The following is a 16,876-nucleotide window of genomic DNA, read 5'->3' as shown; positions in this document are numbered from 1 at the left end:
ATTGTGTTTATTTCTGTGACGAGGTGGAGGAGGGAGCAGAATGTATTGTTGTTGTGGTTTGGGAAAAAGCGCTGTATGTGATTACACAAAACGCTAGCTACAACCCTTACTGGGTTTTTTATCCGATCACGTCTTATTCATTAGTTTGGCCAGCATCTGTTGTATCTGGAGTCGGGACAGGTTGAGGACAGAGTGTCTGGGTCGCGACCCCCCGGGGCTGCCGGGTACCAGGGGTATGTGGCGCCGCGAGGGGAGACGGGCGGGGCTGCTCTCGGCGGAGCGGCTTCTCTGGATCAACGCCCCAGCTTCCGAATTACCATGGGGATACTGCTCCGTCTCCAGGGTAGAGGACGAGAACACGTACGACGCCAATCTCCTCAATTGGTTGGGCCTCGGGAAAGAGTGGTGGGGGTGGGGCCTGTCCTCCTCCAACTGAAAAAGACCAATAAGAGTGGAGGAGAAAGGCATCAGGCGTGGGTGTGGCCAAGAAGACTCCGTCTCTTCTCTATCTCTGCTGGCAGGGGAATGTCTGGGTCTCTGTGTGTCTGTGTGCATGTTGTAGTGAGCACACCACACACACACGCACATACAGCAGAAATATAAGGGGAGGGATCTATTTTTCAATCTCTTTTTTTAGGGAGGGATAAACGAGACCGAAGCGCAATGGTTTGGGTTGGGTTTTATTTTGAATGAATAAAAACAGATGTTCGAGCATTTCAGTGTTTGCGGACTGTCACTGGATATGGATATGCAGGCACAGGGCCAAAGTTGTTCTGGCAAGATATTGAATGGGGTTTCCGAGGGGCTGAGATTGACATGGCGCTGAGAGAGAGGAGAGAGAGGAGAAACATATCCCTACTTGTTTTGTGAAACAGTTTTTGTGTAACTGTCTGGAGCAGTTTACCGTCTGAACCCATAACATATCATCTATCAGAACATGTATTCACACAACAGCATTATCCTGCATCATCAGCACAAAATGGTTGCAATGGTTGCTATCTTGAACAGGTCTCTCTTGCAAAATAACTCTTTGTATAAAAAAATTAAAAAAGCAAACTACAAAGGAACGTTCGCTCCACCCATTTCAGTAGCTGACAAAATTAATGTTATTAAAACTATGGCCAGAATTGAACCATTGCCGATAACTGTTCCTCCACACTGCTGTGCTTCATGAAGTGTGTTTCACTTGCACAGCTGTGTATCCCGGATGGAGGGAATTCATTCTTCATAGGAGATAGGAATCTGCAGTCCTCTTGCACACACTGGATGACTTATTAAATACAATACTACCGGTATAAATAAAACATTATCCATTGACTTTATGACAGCTTGGTAATTATAGGCTTTAGTCAGTGGATAGATGAAGCAAAAATACAGTAAGCTATGTAATGCACTGTTATTGGTCAAATTAACACTGGGTGTACATAAATTGACCTTCAAAAAGTAACTACCAATGGCTGAGAAGATTAAGAATAAGTATACCATTCATTCAAATTGTGTCCAGTTACATTGTCGACACAGGAAATAACAGGAAATGGCCCACGGCCCAAAATAACATAGACATATACCCGCAGAAAGACAAACACAGATGCAGACGAAGACAGACAGGTGGCCAAGTACATTTCAATTTAATTAGAATTTCAATTCAGTTCAAATGGACCCCAACCCATACAAACACACTCACACACCAAGACACACACCAATTCTCCACCCCGCAGTCCCTTGATCTTACCTGTCCTTGAGCTCCAAAGTGCTCCGACTGTGGCCGTGGTCTTTGTCCACGGCTATGAGGCAGAGTGTGATAACCCGAGTGTCCAGGACTAGCCCCATTAGACCCCTCCCCTTCCGGAAGTGCCACTATGCCTCCTGCTCGCATCTTAGGCCTCACCACCACCTCTCCACCTACAGCTCCCCGTAACCTCCTCCGTTCCTCCAGTTCATCCAGTGGCTTCAGCTCCTCCGGCTCCTCATCGGTGGTGGGCCCCGAGGTGGTGGGCTCGGCACCCGGGCCCAGGAGACCCAGGAAGTCCTGGAGCTCAGTCTCCTTGTCAATGATCACCCACTCCTTGCTGTCAAAGTCTTCCTCCTCGGCGAGTGGTACAGACCGGATGAAGGCGTTACTGTGGGCCTCGGGGTCAGCCGCGGAGGCAACGGAGACCTCCTGGCCTGGTCTCCCACCGCCACCCTGCCGGTCCCCACCTCCTCCCTCCAGGGAGTGCATCTGGGCTGGCTGGGAGGAGTGCACGTAGCGGGACGGGGATCCCAGGATGTCCATACGAGACCTGGTGGGGAGACAAAAAAATCACTGTCCAAAATCTTGGTAACTTGACTGTGTGTTGCGTTTTCAGTGTGTGTGTGTGTGTGTGTGTGTGTGTGTGTGTGTGTGTGTGTGTGTGAGTCGGTGGGGAAGATCTTCCTGGGTTATACTCAACCTTGTCTCAGGGTAGTAAGTTAGTGGTCTGTTCACATCCCATAACACTAGAACCCCCCCAAAAAACTATGTCCTGCTCCTTCCCTGACTTTTCCTAAATGTTTGTATCTTACACTGCTAATTTGTCAGACTTTTAAAATCACAAACAGAAAAGCATTTGGAGCCTTTTTACCTGTTTTACCACACCTATTCCTAACATGCTGACCACACCTATTCCTAACATGCTGACCACACCTATTCCTAACATGCTGACCACACCTATTCCTAACATGCTGACCACACCTATTCCTAACATGCTGACCACACCTATTCCTAACATGCTGACCACACCTATTCCTAACATGCTGACCACACCTATTCCTAACCTGCTGACCACACCTATTCCTAACATGCTGACCACACCTATTCCTAACATGCTGACCACACCTATTCCTAACATGCTGACCACACCTATTCCTAACATGCTGACCACACCTATTCCTAACATGCTGACCACACCTATTCCTAACATGCTGACCACATCTATTCCTAACCTGCTGACCACACCTATTCCTAACATGCTGAGCACACCTATTCCTAACATGCTGATCACACCTATTCCTAACATGCTGACCACATCTATTCCTAACCTGCTGACCACACCTATTCCTAACATGCTGACCACACCTATTCTTAACATGCTGACCACACCTATTCCTAACATGCTGACCACACCTATTCCTAACTCAATCCGCCAAGACAATGTGCTGTAGGACGCTGGTACCCAGCCAGATGCTAATGCTTCTCTTTCCTCACTGTATGAATGACCAAACTGATGAATGGGTGATTTAATTGTGCACCTTACTTCACAACTGAATCTGAATTAGGCCTAACTGAATGATGAGGGTGAAGAGGTCGTTTTAATTTAAAACAACAATAGTGTAACGATGAGTTTGTGTTACGCTTATTTATCTATGTTGGCGCTCATGTTAATAATTTGACCGCACGCCTTGCGTGTTGATACCATTCTCTTTTACATTTTAATTTGTAAAAGGAAGCTGTTACATAACTGTTTTATTTACTATAACTGTATTACTAATCAAATACATTGTAAGGGAAACGAAAACATGCTGTGTGCTGCTTTGGGACTTTAGAATAATGAAAAACATATCCTTGACTGCACCCAACTTGATGAGCGGGAAAGAAACGATGCCAGTCAGCCTGCACATCAACACTACACCTAAACTATACCAAAACTATACCGAAGCTAATTTCACACATAATAAGACAACTTATAGACAAGATTATATTGACAATAATGTAATGAGTGACAATATTAGGCCTATCAGTTGATAAATTGTACATTAAGAGATGGGCGCATCTTGTAATTAACAGATGCATGTAAAGGAGCATCACTTAATCAAATCCTCCTTCAGAGTCACATGCAGGTAAAACATTGCGATTTCTATTTAGTATTACATGCTGATCAGACCGCACACGGACATCGCGCGCATGTTGATTTTGTTCACCCACACCAGACGCGATCAGGACACACAGGTTGAAATATAAAAAATAAACTCAACCAACTATATTAATTTGGGGAGAGGTCGAAAAGCATTAAACATTTATGGCAATTTAGCTGGCTAGCTTGCTGTTGCTAGGTAATTTATTTTGGGATATAAACATTGGGTTGTTATTTTACCTGAAATGCACAAGGTCCTCTTCTCCAACAATTAATCCACAGAATAATGGGGAAGTTTGATTCTAGTAATCTATCCTCCTTCAGGCTTCTTCTTCTTTGGTCTTTATATTGCGGTTGGCAACCAACTTTAAGGTGGATTACAACTGTACTACCAACTCTGGACTGGAGTGTGGACCTCAGTAATCTTTCAATCACCCGCGTGGCTATATGCTTCTAAAAACCAAGGAGAAGATGGGAGAGCCGGGACTTTCAGCGCGTCAAGCGTCACAAATAAAACCAAGTTCTATTTTAGCGCCTGGCTACGCAGATGCTCATTGACGCACGCGAGCAGTGTGAGTGCAAAGATTGAATAACATATATGTGTACATTTTATTTTGCCATGCTCACGCACGCTACGTGAACGAGCGGTGTGGTCAGCATGTTAGAAAGAGAATATTCTGCAGTTTCTATTACACATACCTTTGTCAAATAACTCATAATTCAAGAGGTCCAGCTCTATTTCCAAATTTCACTTTTTCCAAGAATATCCATGCTGTCCATGCATTCAGCACCACTCGCACGGAAGCATTGATCTGGCTTCTAAGCAAAAACTAGTAACATAATAAACTTAAAATATGCTATTTATTTATGCAATTCATATTTTAGTTGTTTATGCACTGGTGCTTTTGTTCAGGAATACAGTAAATCATTTCACCTGTGCTGTAACTGGACTTTATGAATTACTATAACTCTATTACTATAACTCTATTACTATAACTCTATTACTATAACTCTATTACTATAACTCTATTACTATAACTCTATTACTATAACTCTATTACTATAACTCTATTACTATAACTCTATTACTATAACTCTATTACTATAACTCTATTACTATAACTCTATTACTATAACTCTATTACTATAACTCTATTACTATAACTCTATTACTATTACTCTATTACTATAACTCTATTACTATAACTCTATTACTATAACTCTATTACTATAACTCTATTACTATAACTCTATTACTATAACTCTATTACTATAACTCTATTACTATTACTCTATTACTATAACTCTATTACTATAACTCTATTACTATAACTATATTACTATAACTCTATTACTATAACTCTATTACTATAACTATATTACTATAACTCTATTACTATAACTCTATTACTATAACTCTATTACTATAACTCTATTACTATAACTCTATTACTATAACTCTATTACTATAACTCTATTACTATAACTCTATTACTAACTCTATTACTATAACTCTATTACTATAACTCTATTACTATTACTCTATTACTATAACTCTATTACTATAACTCTATTACTATAACTCTATTACTATAACTCTATTACTATAACTCTATTACTATAACTCTATTACTATAACTCTATTACTATAACTCTATTACTATAACTCTATTACTATAACTATATTACTATAACTCTATTACTATAACTCTATTACTATAACTCTATTACTATAACTCTATTACTATAACTCTATTACTAACTCTATTACTATAACTCTATTACTATAACTCTATTACTATTACTCTATTACTATAACTCTATTACTATAACTCTATTACTATAACTATATTACTATAACTCTATTACTATAACTCTATTACTATAACTCTATTACTATAACTCTATTACTATAACTCTATTACTATAACTCTATTACTATAACTCTATTACTATAACTCTATTACTATAACTCTATTACTATAACTCTATTACTATAACTCTATTACTATAACTATATTACTATAACTCTATTACTATAACTCTATTACTATAACTCTATTACTATAACTCTATTACTATAACTCTATTACTATAACTCTATTACTAACTCTATTACTATAACTCTATTACTATAACTCTATTACTATTACTCTATTACTATAACTCTATTACTATAACTCTATTACTATAACTCTATTACTATAACTCTATTACTATAACTCTATTACTATAACTCTATTACTATAACTCTATTACTATAACTCTATTACTATAACTCTATTACTATAACTCTATTACTATTACTCTATTACTATAACTCTATTACTATAACTCTATTACTATAACTCTATTACTATAACTCTATTACTATAACTCTATTACTATAACTCTATTACTATAACTCTATTACTATAACTCTATTACTATAACTCTATTACTATAACTCTATTACTATAACTATATTACTATAACTCTATTACTATAACTCTATTACTATAACTCTATTACTATAACTCTATTACTATAACTCTATTACTATAACTCTATTACTAACTCTATTACTATAACTCTATTACTATAACTCTATTACTATTACTCTATTACTATAACTCTATTACTATAACTCTATTACTATAACTCTATTACTATAACTCTATTACTATAACTCTATTACTATAACTCTATTACTATAACTCTATTACTATAACTCTATTACTATAACTCTATTACTATTACTCTATTACTATAACTCTATTACTATAACTCTATTACTATAACTATATTACTATAACTCTATTACTATAACTCTATTACTATAACTCTATTACTATAACTCTATTACTATTACTCTATTACTATAACTCTATTACTATAACTCTATTACTATTACTCTATTACTATAACTCTATTACTATAACTCTATCACTATAACTCTATTACTATAACTCTATTACTATAACTCTATTACTATAACTCTATTACTATAACTCTATTACTAACTCTATTACTATAACTCTATTACTATAACTCTATTACTATTACTCTATTACTATAACTCTATTACTATAACTCTATTACTATAACTCTATTACTATAACTCTATTACTAACTCTATTACTATAACTCTATTACTATAACTATATTACTATAACTCTATTACTATAACTCTATTACTATAACTCTATTACTATAACTCTATTACTATAACTCTATTACTATAACTCTATTACTATAACTCTATTACTATTACTCTATTACTATAACTCTATTACTATAACTCTATTACTATAACTCTATTACTATAACTCTATTACTATAACTCTATTACTATAACTCTATTACTATAACTCTATTACTATAACTCTATTACTAACTCTATTACTATAACTCTATTACTATAACTCTATTACTATAACTCTATTACTATAACTCTATTACTATAACTCTATTACTATAACTCTATTACTATAACTCTATTACTATAACTCTATTACTATAACTCTATTACTATAACTCTATTACTAACTCTATTACTATAACTCTATTACTAACTCTATTACTATAACTCTATTACTAACTCTATTACTATAACTCTATGTCTATAACTCTATTACTATAACTCTATTACTATAACTCTATTACTATAACTCTATTACTATAACTCTATTACTAACTCTATTACTATAACTCTATTACTATAACTATATTACTATAACTCTATTACTAACTCTATTACTATAACTCTATTACTATAACTATATTACTATAACTCTATTACTATAACTCTATTACTATAACTCTATTACTATAACTCTATTACTATAACTCTATTACTATAACTCTATTACTAACTCTATGACTAATCGATTCTGCAAATAAAGCTGTTCAAATTGATTACACTGTAATGTTTTTATTGTAAGGGTGTCACACCCTGACCATAGTTTGCTTTGTATGTTTCTATGTTTTGTTTGGTCAGGGTGTGATCTGAGTGGGCATTGTATGTTACATGTCTAGTTCGTCTATTTCTATGTTTGGCCTGATATGGTTCTCAATCAGAGGCAGGTGTTAGTCATTGTCTCTGATTGGGAACCATATTTAGGTAGCCTGTTTGGTGTTGGGTTTTTGTGGGTGATTGTTCCTGTCTATGTTGATTGCTTGTTTCAGCGCAGTTCGCATTAGCTTCACGGTTGTTATTTAGTTTATTGTTTTTGTTACTCTGTTGTATGGTGGTTTTCGTGTATGTATTCTCCGGACTATTTTGGTCCTGTGTTTGGGCTGGTCAATTGTATGGTCACTGTGTGTTGGCGTGACCGTTTTTGTGCGCCGGAGAATAAATTGACAATCTACTGAACCCTGTTCTCTGCGCCTGATTCCACCCACCACTCCTAGTATCTCGTGATAAAGGGAAACTAAAATAGGCTACAGGCCTATGTTTTTTCTAGGACTTTGTAGACTTGCACAAAACATATCCATGACTCTATCTAAACAAATAACTATTGTTATTTTTATATATATATATTTTTTATAAACAGTGCATTTGAAAAGTATTCAGACCCCTTGACTTAAAAAAAAAAAAAAATCTTCAATCTACACACAATACCCCATAATCACAAAGCGAAAACAGGTTTTTCATTTTTGGGGGCAAATGTCAAAAAATAAATAAACAGAAATACCTTATTTAAATATGTCTTCAGACCCTTTGCTAAGAGAATCGAAATTAAGCTCCGATTCATCCTGTTTCCATTGATCATCCTTGAGATGTTTCTATAACTTGATTGGAGTCCAACTGCGATAAATTCAATTGATTGGACATGATTTGGAAAGGCACACACCTGTGTATATAAGGTCCCACAATTGACAGTGCATGTAAAAGCAAAAACCAACCCATGAGGTCGAAGGAATTGTCCGTACAGCTCCGAGACAGGATTGTGTCGAGAAACAGATCTGGGGAAGGGTACAAAAACATTTTTGCAGCATTGAAGGTCCGCAAGAACACAGTGGCCTCCATCATTCTTCAATGGAAGAAGTTTGGAACCACCAAGACTCTTCCTTGAGCTGGCCGCCTGGTCAAACTGAACAATCGGGGGAGAAGTGCCTTGGTCAGGGAGGTGACCAAGAACCCGATGGTCACTCTGACAAAGCTCCAGAGTTCCTCTGTGGAGATGGGAGAACATTCCAGAACGACAACCATCTCTGCAGCACTCCACCAATCAGGCCTTTATAGTAGAGTGGCCAGAAGGAAGCCACTCCTCCGTAAAAGGCATATGACAGCCCGCTTGGAGTTTGCCAAAAGGCACCTACAGACTTTCAGACTATGAGAAACAAGATTCTCTGGTCTGATGAAACCAAGATTGAACTCTTTGGCCTGAATTCCATGTGTCACTTTTGGAGGAAACCTGACACCATCCCTATGGTGAAGCACGGTGGTGGCAGCATCATGCTGTGAGGATGTTTTACAGCGGCAGGGACTGGGAATCTAGTTAGGATCGAGGGAAAGATGAACGGAGCAAAGTACAGAGAGATCCTTGATGAAAACCTGATCCAGAGCACTCAGGACCTCAGACTGGGGTGAAGGTTCACCTTCCAACAGGACAACGCCCCTAAGCACACAGCCAAGACAATGCAGGAGTGGCATCGGGACACGTGTCTGAATGTCCTTGAGTGGCCCAGCCAGAGCCCGGACTTGAACCCGATCGAACATCTCTGGAGAGACCTGAAAATAGCTATGCAGTTAAGCTCCCCATCCAACCTGACAGAGTTTGAGAGGATCTGCAGAGGAGAATGGGAGAAACTCCCCAAATACAGATGTGCCAAGCTTGTAGCGTCATTCCCATGAAGACTCAAGGCTGTAATCGCTACCAAAGTTGCTTCAACAAAGTATTGAGTAAAGGGTCTGTATACTTACGTAAATGTGATATTTCAGCTTTTTATTTTTTATACATTTGCAAAAAAATCTAAAAACCTGTTTTTGCTTTGCCATTATGGGGTATTGAGTGTAGATTGATTTGGGGGAACAAAATGTGGAAAAAGTCAAGGGGTCTGAATACTTTCCAAATGCACTATATTTACACAAATATAATGTTTGCTGCATCTTGCAGATTTATATGCATCTGATGCATATACTAAAGAGGAAGATCGGCAACGTTCTCTAGTGGGTACTTATAGGCTGAAAGGTCAGGCGGTTCTAGGTTTAAGTGGTGTGGGGGCTGAGCTTTGGAAGAGTGGTTGGGGTTAACTCCTTCCTGGTTGGCCCCGTCCAGGGGTGATGTTGTACGGGGCCACAGTGTCTCCTGACCCATGTCTCAGTCCCCAGTAGTTATGCTGCAATAGCTTGTATGTGCCTGGGGGCTAGGGTCAGCTTGTCTTATCTGGTGTACTGTGATCTAATGCATTCTCCCACTACTCCCCCCCTGTGTAGGGACCTGCGGTCCGTATTGACCCCATTCCGGGTCCGGATCCAGACCGCCTGTTGAGCATGGCTGCTCTATAGCCATCATGGTTACTAATCTGACCATGCTAGTCATCAATGAACGTTTTAACATTTTGAAAAAACGATCTGGCCTTAATGGTCACATGTACTCTTAAATCTCCACCGGTACAGCCAGAAGAGGACAGGCCACCCTTCTGTGCCTGGTTCCTCTCTAGCTTTCTTTCTAGGTTCCTGCGTTTCAGGGGTGTGTCTTAGCCACTGTGTTTCTGCCTCTGCATTGCTTGCTCTTTGGGGTTTAAGCTGCCGCTTTCAAGGAGCTGCTGCGTTCAAGGAGTGGGACTCTAACCTGGAAGCTTATAAGAAATCCCGCTATTCTCTCTGACGAACCATCAAACAGGCCAAGTGTCAATACAGGACTAAGATCGAATCATACTACACCGGCTCCAACGCTCGTCGGATGTAGGAGGGCATGCAAACTATTACAGACTACAAAGGGAGGCACAGCCGAGAGCTGCCCAGTGACATGAGCCTACCAGACGAGCGAAATAACTTCTATGCTCGCCTTGAGGCAAGTAACACTGAAACATGTATGACAGCATCAGCTGTTCCAGATGACTGTGTGAACACGCTCTCTGCAGTCGATGTGAGTAAGACCTTTAAACAGGTCAACATTCACAAGGCCGCAGGGCCAGACGGATTACCAGGACGTGTACTCCGAGCATGCGCTGACCAACTGGCAAGTGTCACTGACATTTTCAACCTCTCCCTGTCCGAGTCTGTAATACCAACATGTTTCAAGCAGACCACCATAGTCTCTATGCCTAAGAACACTAAAGCAACCTGCCTAAATGACTACCGACCTGTAGCACTCACGTCTGTAGCAATGAAATGCTTTGAAAGGCTGGTCATGGCTCACATCAACACCATTATCCCAGAAACCCTAGACCCACTTCAATTTGCATACCACACCAACATATCCACAGATGATGCTATCTCTATTGCACTCCACACTGCCCTTTCCCACCTGGACAAAAGGAAGACCTATGTGAGAATGCTATTCATTGACTACAGCTCAGCGTTCAACACCATAATGCCCTCAAAGCTCATCACTAAGCTAAGGACCCAGGGACTAAACACCTCCCTCTGCAACTGGATCCTGGACTTCCTGATGGGCCGCCCCCAGGTGGTAAGGGTAGGTAACAACACATCCACCACACTGATCCTCAACACGGGGGCTCTCAGGGGTGCGTGCTCAGTCCGATCCTGTACTCCCTGTACGATACACAGCTGTACATTTCGATGAAACATGGTGAAGACCCAAAATTGCCCTCCCTGGAAGCCTGCGTTTCAGACATAAGGAAGTGGATGGCGGCAAATGTTTTACTTTTAAACTCGGAAAAACAGAGATGCTAGTTCTTGGTCCCAAGAAACAAAGAGATCTTCTGTTGAATCTGACAATTAATCTTGATGGTTTTACAGTCATCTCAAATACAACTGTAAAGGACCTTGGCGTTTCTCTGAACCCTGATCTCTCTTTTGACGAACATATCAAAATTGTTTCAAGGACAGCTTTTTTCCATCTACGTAACATTGCAAAAATCAGAAACCTTCTGTCCAAATATTATGCAGAAAAATGTATATATGCTTTTGTCACTTCTAGATTAGACTACAGCAATGCCCTGCTCTCCGGCTACCCGGATAAAGCACTAAATAAACTTCCGTTTGTGCTAAACACGGCTGCTAAAATCTTGACTAGAGGCAAAAAATGTGATCATATTAGGGTTTTACTGCTAACCTACAAAGCATTACATGGGCTTGCTCCCATCTATCTTTCCTATTTGGTCCTGCCGTACATACCTACACGTCACAAGACGCAGGCCTCCTTATTGTTCCTAGAATTTCTAAGCAACAGCTGGAGGCAGGGCTTTCTCCTATAGAGCTACGTTTTTATGTAATGGTCTGCCTATCCATGTGAGAGACGAAAACGCGGTCTCGACCTTTAAGTCTTTATTGAAGACTCATCTCTTCAGTAGGTCCTATGACTGAGTGTAGTCTGGCCCAGGGGTGTGAAGGTGAACGGAAAGGCACTGGAGCGACGAACCACCTTTGCTGTCTCTGCCTGGCTGGTTCCTCTCTCTTCACTGGGATTCTCTGCCTCTTACCCTATTATGGGGGCTGAGTCACTGGCTTACTGGTGCTCTTCATTGCCATCCCTAGGAGGGGTGCGTCACTTGAGTGGGTTGAGTCTCTGACGTGATCTTCCTGTCTGGGTTGGCGCCATTCGGGTTCGTGCCGTGGCGGAGATCTTCGTGAGCTACTCGGCCTTGTCTCAGGGTAGTAAATTGGTGGTTGAAGATCCCTGTAGTGGTGTGGGGGCTATGCTTTGGCAAAGTGGGTGGGATTATATCCTGCCTGGTTGGCCCTGTCCGGGGGTATAGTAGGACGGGGCCACAGTGTCTCCAGACCCCTCCTGTCTTAGCCTCCAGAAATTATGCGTCCGGGGGCTAGTGTCAGTCTGTTATGTCTGGAGTATTTCTTCTGTCTTATCCGGTATCCTGTGTGAATTTAAGTATGGTCCCTCTGATTCTCTCTCTCGCTTTCTCTCTTTCTCTTCTCTCGGAGGACCTGAGCCCTAGGACCATGCCTCAGGACTACCTGGCCTGATGACTCCTTGCTGTCCCCAGTCCACCTGGTCGTGCTGCTGCTCCAGTTTCAACTGTTCTGCCTGCGGCTATGGAACCCTGACCTTTTCCCCAGGCGTGCTACCTTGTTCCGGACCTGATGTTTTCAACTCTCTCTACTGCACCTGCTGTCTCTAACTCTGAATGATCGGCTATGAAAAGCCAACTGATATTTACTCCTGAGGTAAAACCTGTTGCACCCTCTAGAACCACTGTGATTATTATTATTTGACCTTGCTGATCATCTATGAACATTTGAACATCTTGACCATGTATTGTTATAATCTCCACCCGGCACAGCCAAAAGAGGACTGGCCACCCCCCAGAGCCTGGTTCCTCTCTAGGTTTATTTCTACGTTCCTGCCTTTCTAGGGAGTTTTTTTTAGCCACCGTGCTTCTACATCTGCATTGCTTGCTGTTTTAGGCTGAGTTTCTATATAGCACTTTGAGATATCAGCTGATGTAAAAAGGGCTTTAAAAACACATTGATTGATTGACTCATGACTGCACGGCCAGGCATGACTCCAACACCATCATTAAGATTGCTGATGACACAAAAGGGGTAGGCCTGATCACCGACACATGGGTGGCAGGTAGCCTAGTGGTTAGAGCGTTGGACTAGTAACCGAAAGGTTGGAAGATCGAATCTCCGAGCTGACAAGGTACAAATCTGTCATTCTGCCCCCTGAACAAGGCAGATAACCCTCTGTTCCTAGGCTGTCATTGAAAATAAGAATTTATTCTTATCTGACTTGCCTAGTTAAATAAAGGTAAAATACAATTTAAAAAAATAGGGAGGACCGTGTGGTGCCAGGATAACAACCTCTCAATCAACATGATCAAGACAATAAGGAGATGATTGTGGACTACAGGAAAAGGAGAACTGAGCATGCCTCCATTCTCATGGACAGGGCTGTAGTGGAGCAGGTTGAGAGCTTCAAGTTCCTTGATGTCCACATTACCAACAAACTAACATGGTCCAAACACACCAAGACAGTCATGAAGAGGGCACGACAAAACCACCTCAGGAGACTGAAAAGATTTGATGGATCCTCAAAAGGTTTAACAGCTGCACCATCGAAAGCATCCCTGCCTGGTATGGCAACTGCTCGGCCTCCGGCCGCAAGGCACTACTGCGGATAGTGTGTACGGCCCAGTACATCACCGGGGCCAAGATTATTGCAACCCAGGACCTCTATACCAGGCGGTGTCAAAGGAAGGACCTAAAAATTGTCAAAGACTCCAGCCACCCTAGTCATAGACTCTTCTCTCTGCTACCGCACGGCAAGCGGTACTGGAGCGGCAAGTCTAGGTCCAAGAGGCTTCTAAACAGCTTCTACCCCCAAGCCATAAGACTCCTGAACAGCTAATCAAATGCCTACCCAGACTATTTGCATTGCCCCCCCCTCTTCTACGCCGCTGCTACTCTCTGTTATTATCTATGCATAGTCACTTTAATAACTATACCTACATGTACATATTACCTCAATTACCTCAACACCGGTACGCCCTGCATATAGCTCCGCTATTGTTATTTACTGTTGCTCTTTAATTATTTGTTTCTCTTATCGCTTACTTAAAAAAAAGTATTTTCTTAAAATTGCATTGTTGGTAAGGAAGCATTTCAATGTAAGGTCTATCTGTTATATTCGGGCGCGTGTGACATATAAGGTTTGATTTGATTTTGAGGCTGGTGCTGATGCAAAAAGGTCTTTATAAAATCAATTTCATGCATGTATGGTGTACATAAAGTATACATCTCCACAAAAGTGTATTATAACTTGTCTGCACTCTATAGAGCCCTCACCCTCGTTTATCGTAGACATCTGGTCTCCCATCTGCGCCGGACAGACGGTCTGACTCTGGGCTGTTGATCCTCCGGTACCGCAGAGCGCAGACCTGAGCACCAGTCATTTCTGGGGGAGCTCCACCCACAGTGGCCTCAGGACACACCCCTCTAGCAGGCTCCTCCTCCGCAGCCAACTGTCCCTGGGGGAATGAGGGTTTCTAGGGTTACCACTGTTAGAAAGCACTGTCAAGAGTTAGACCTATTCTGTTGACTAATTTCAAATAAGAATTCTAGCTTGAATTGTACTGTAAATGCATTACTATTTGCTTTACCATGTTTGAGCACTGTAAATTCATGGTAAACACAGTACCTGAAATATATCTCTTGCTCTATCTACAACCAGGTATGTCTATATCCTCTGAATGTAATAGATGGTAATTGAAAACCAACAAGAAACTAAACTAGCCCTTTTAATTTATTTCTAACTTTGAGTATATTTAAAGAATGTAAGGCCATGTTTTACAGTGCTGCCATCACCAAAGTGAGACACACAGAGGATGTATTAGATGGTCCCTCCTGTACCTTGCTGATGCTGATCCTGAGTTGGTTGCGGTTGAAGTCGGTGTCGTTCCATGCCTCGCCTTCCGCCTGGGGTCGTGTCCCCTCGCAAGGCCTGCTAGGTACTGCAGGTGGAGCATTCTCCTGGTCACTCAGGTGCTCATCTTGTAGAACGTCATCTGTGTTCTCCCTCGGCAGCTCCCCAGGAATCAGAGTCACGTTCACCACCCTGGGAAAGCACAGAACATACACTGACATTTTTACTATTTGTTTATTGATTGCCTTTATTTAACCAGGTAAGTTATTGAGAACACATTCTCTTTTCCAAAACAACCAGTAAATTAAATAGATTTGTGTTGTCGAAAATATCCTGTACCACTTCAAATGCAAACAGTGTGCTACAAATTCTCATAGTGGCATTCTAATCCTGAATGAATTATCACAACAAGGCATTGGACTATTTGTTCCTGATTTTTGAATGTAAATTAGGCTACAGGTAATGGGAATTGTACAATCTCTTGGCTAGCTGGAGGTTTTAATATTTAATATTAATGTGTCCAAAATGTTCTTAAGTGTGATCCCATTTGAATTCCTTTCTGCTGTTCAATCTGGTTGATAAGTAGTGGATACACTGTTCAAATCAAATCAAATCAAATGTTATTAGTCACATGTGCCGAATACAACAGTGAACCTTACAGTGAAATGCTTACTTACGAGCCCCAAACCAACAATACAGTTATAAAGAATGTAAAATACAAATAAGAAGAAGAAATAAAAAGTAACAAGTAACTAAAGAGCAGCAGTAAAATAACAATAGTGAGACTATATACAGGGGGGGGTACTGCTACAGAGTCAATGTGCGGGGGGGCACTGGTTAGTCGAGGTAATTGAGGTAAAATGTACATGTACGTAGAGTTATTAAAGTGACTATGCATAGATGATAACAACAGAGAGTATCAGCGGTGCAAAAAGGGGGGGGGGGGGGCAATACAAGTAGTCTGGGTAGCCATTTGATTAGATGTTCAGGAGTCTTATGGCTTGGGGATAGAAGCTGTTAAGAAGCCTCTTGGACTTAGACTTGGCGCTCTGGTACTGCTTGACATGCGGTAGCAGAGAGAACAGTCTATGACTTGGGTGGCTGGAGTCTTTGACAATTTTTAGGGCCTTCCTCTGACACCACCTGGTATTGAGGTCTTGTATGGCAGGAAGCTTGGCCCCAGTGATGTACTGGTCCGTATGCACTACCCTCTGTAGTGCCTTGCGGTCGGAGGCTGAGCAGTTGCCATTCCAGGCAGTGATGCAACCAGTTAGGATGCTCTCGATGGTGCAGCTGTAGAACCTTTTGAGGATCTGAGGACATATGCCAAATCTTTTTAATTTCCTGAGGGGGAATAGGTTTAGTTGTGCCCTCTTCATGACTGTCTTGGTGTGCTTGGACCATGTTAATTTGTTGGTGATGTGAACAACAAGGAATTTGAAGATCTCAACCTGCTCCACTCGGTCCTCTTATTCCTGTAGTCCACAATCATCTCTTTTGTCTTGA

At 40.9% G+C, this 16,876-nt stretch overlaps 1 protein-coding gene across 3 annotated transcripts in view; it reads right to left on the bottom strand.

The window, feature by feature from the left end:
* The window catches only part of LOC110502602 (tau-tubulin kinase 1), a 39,934-nt gene that overhangs the window by 11,187 nt on the left and 11,871 nt on the right, over positions 1-16,876 (bottom strand). For all 3 annotated transcript variants that reach the window (XM_036960219.1, XM_036960221.1, XM_036960220.1), the window contains exons 11-13: positions 15,358-15,562; positions 14,794-14,975; positions 1,733-2,282 (exon numbers count right to left, since the gene is read on the bottom strand). In XM_036960219.1, coding sequence (XP_036816114.1) covers positions 1,733-2,282; positions 14,794-14,975; positions 15,358-15,562 — 937 coding nt within the window. The remainder of the gene's footprint in view (positions 1-1,732; positions 2,283-14,793; positions 14,976-15,357; positions 15,563-16,876) is intronic.

The sequence above is a fragment of the Oncorhynchus mykiss genome, chromosome 23 (genome assembly GCF_013265735.2).
Source record: "Oncorhynchus mykiss isolate Arlee chromosome 23, USDA_OmykA_1.1, whole genome shotgun sequence".
NCBI classification, from domain to species: Eukaryota; Metazoa; Chordata; class Actinopteri; order Salmoniformes; family Salmonidae; genus Oncorhynchus; species Oncorhynchus mykiss.
Note: the sequence above shows the minus strand (reverse complement) of the source record. Positions and strands in the feature narration are given on the sequence as shown.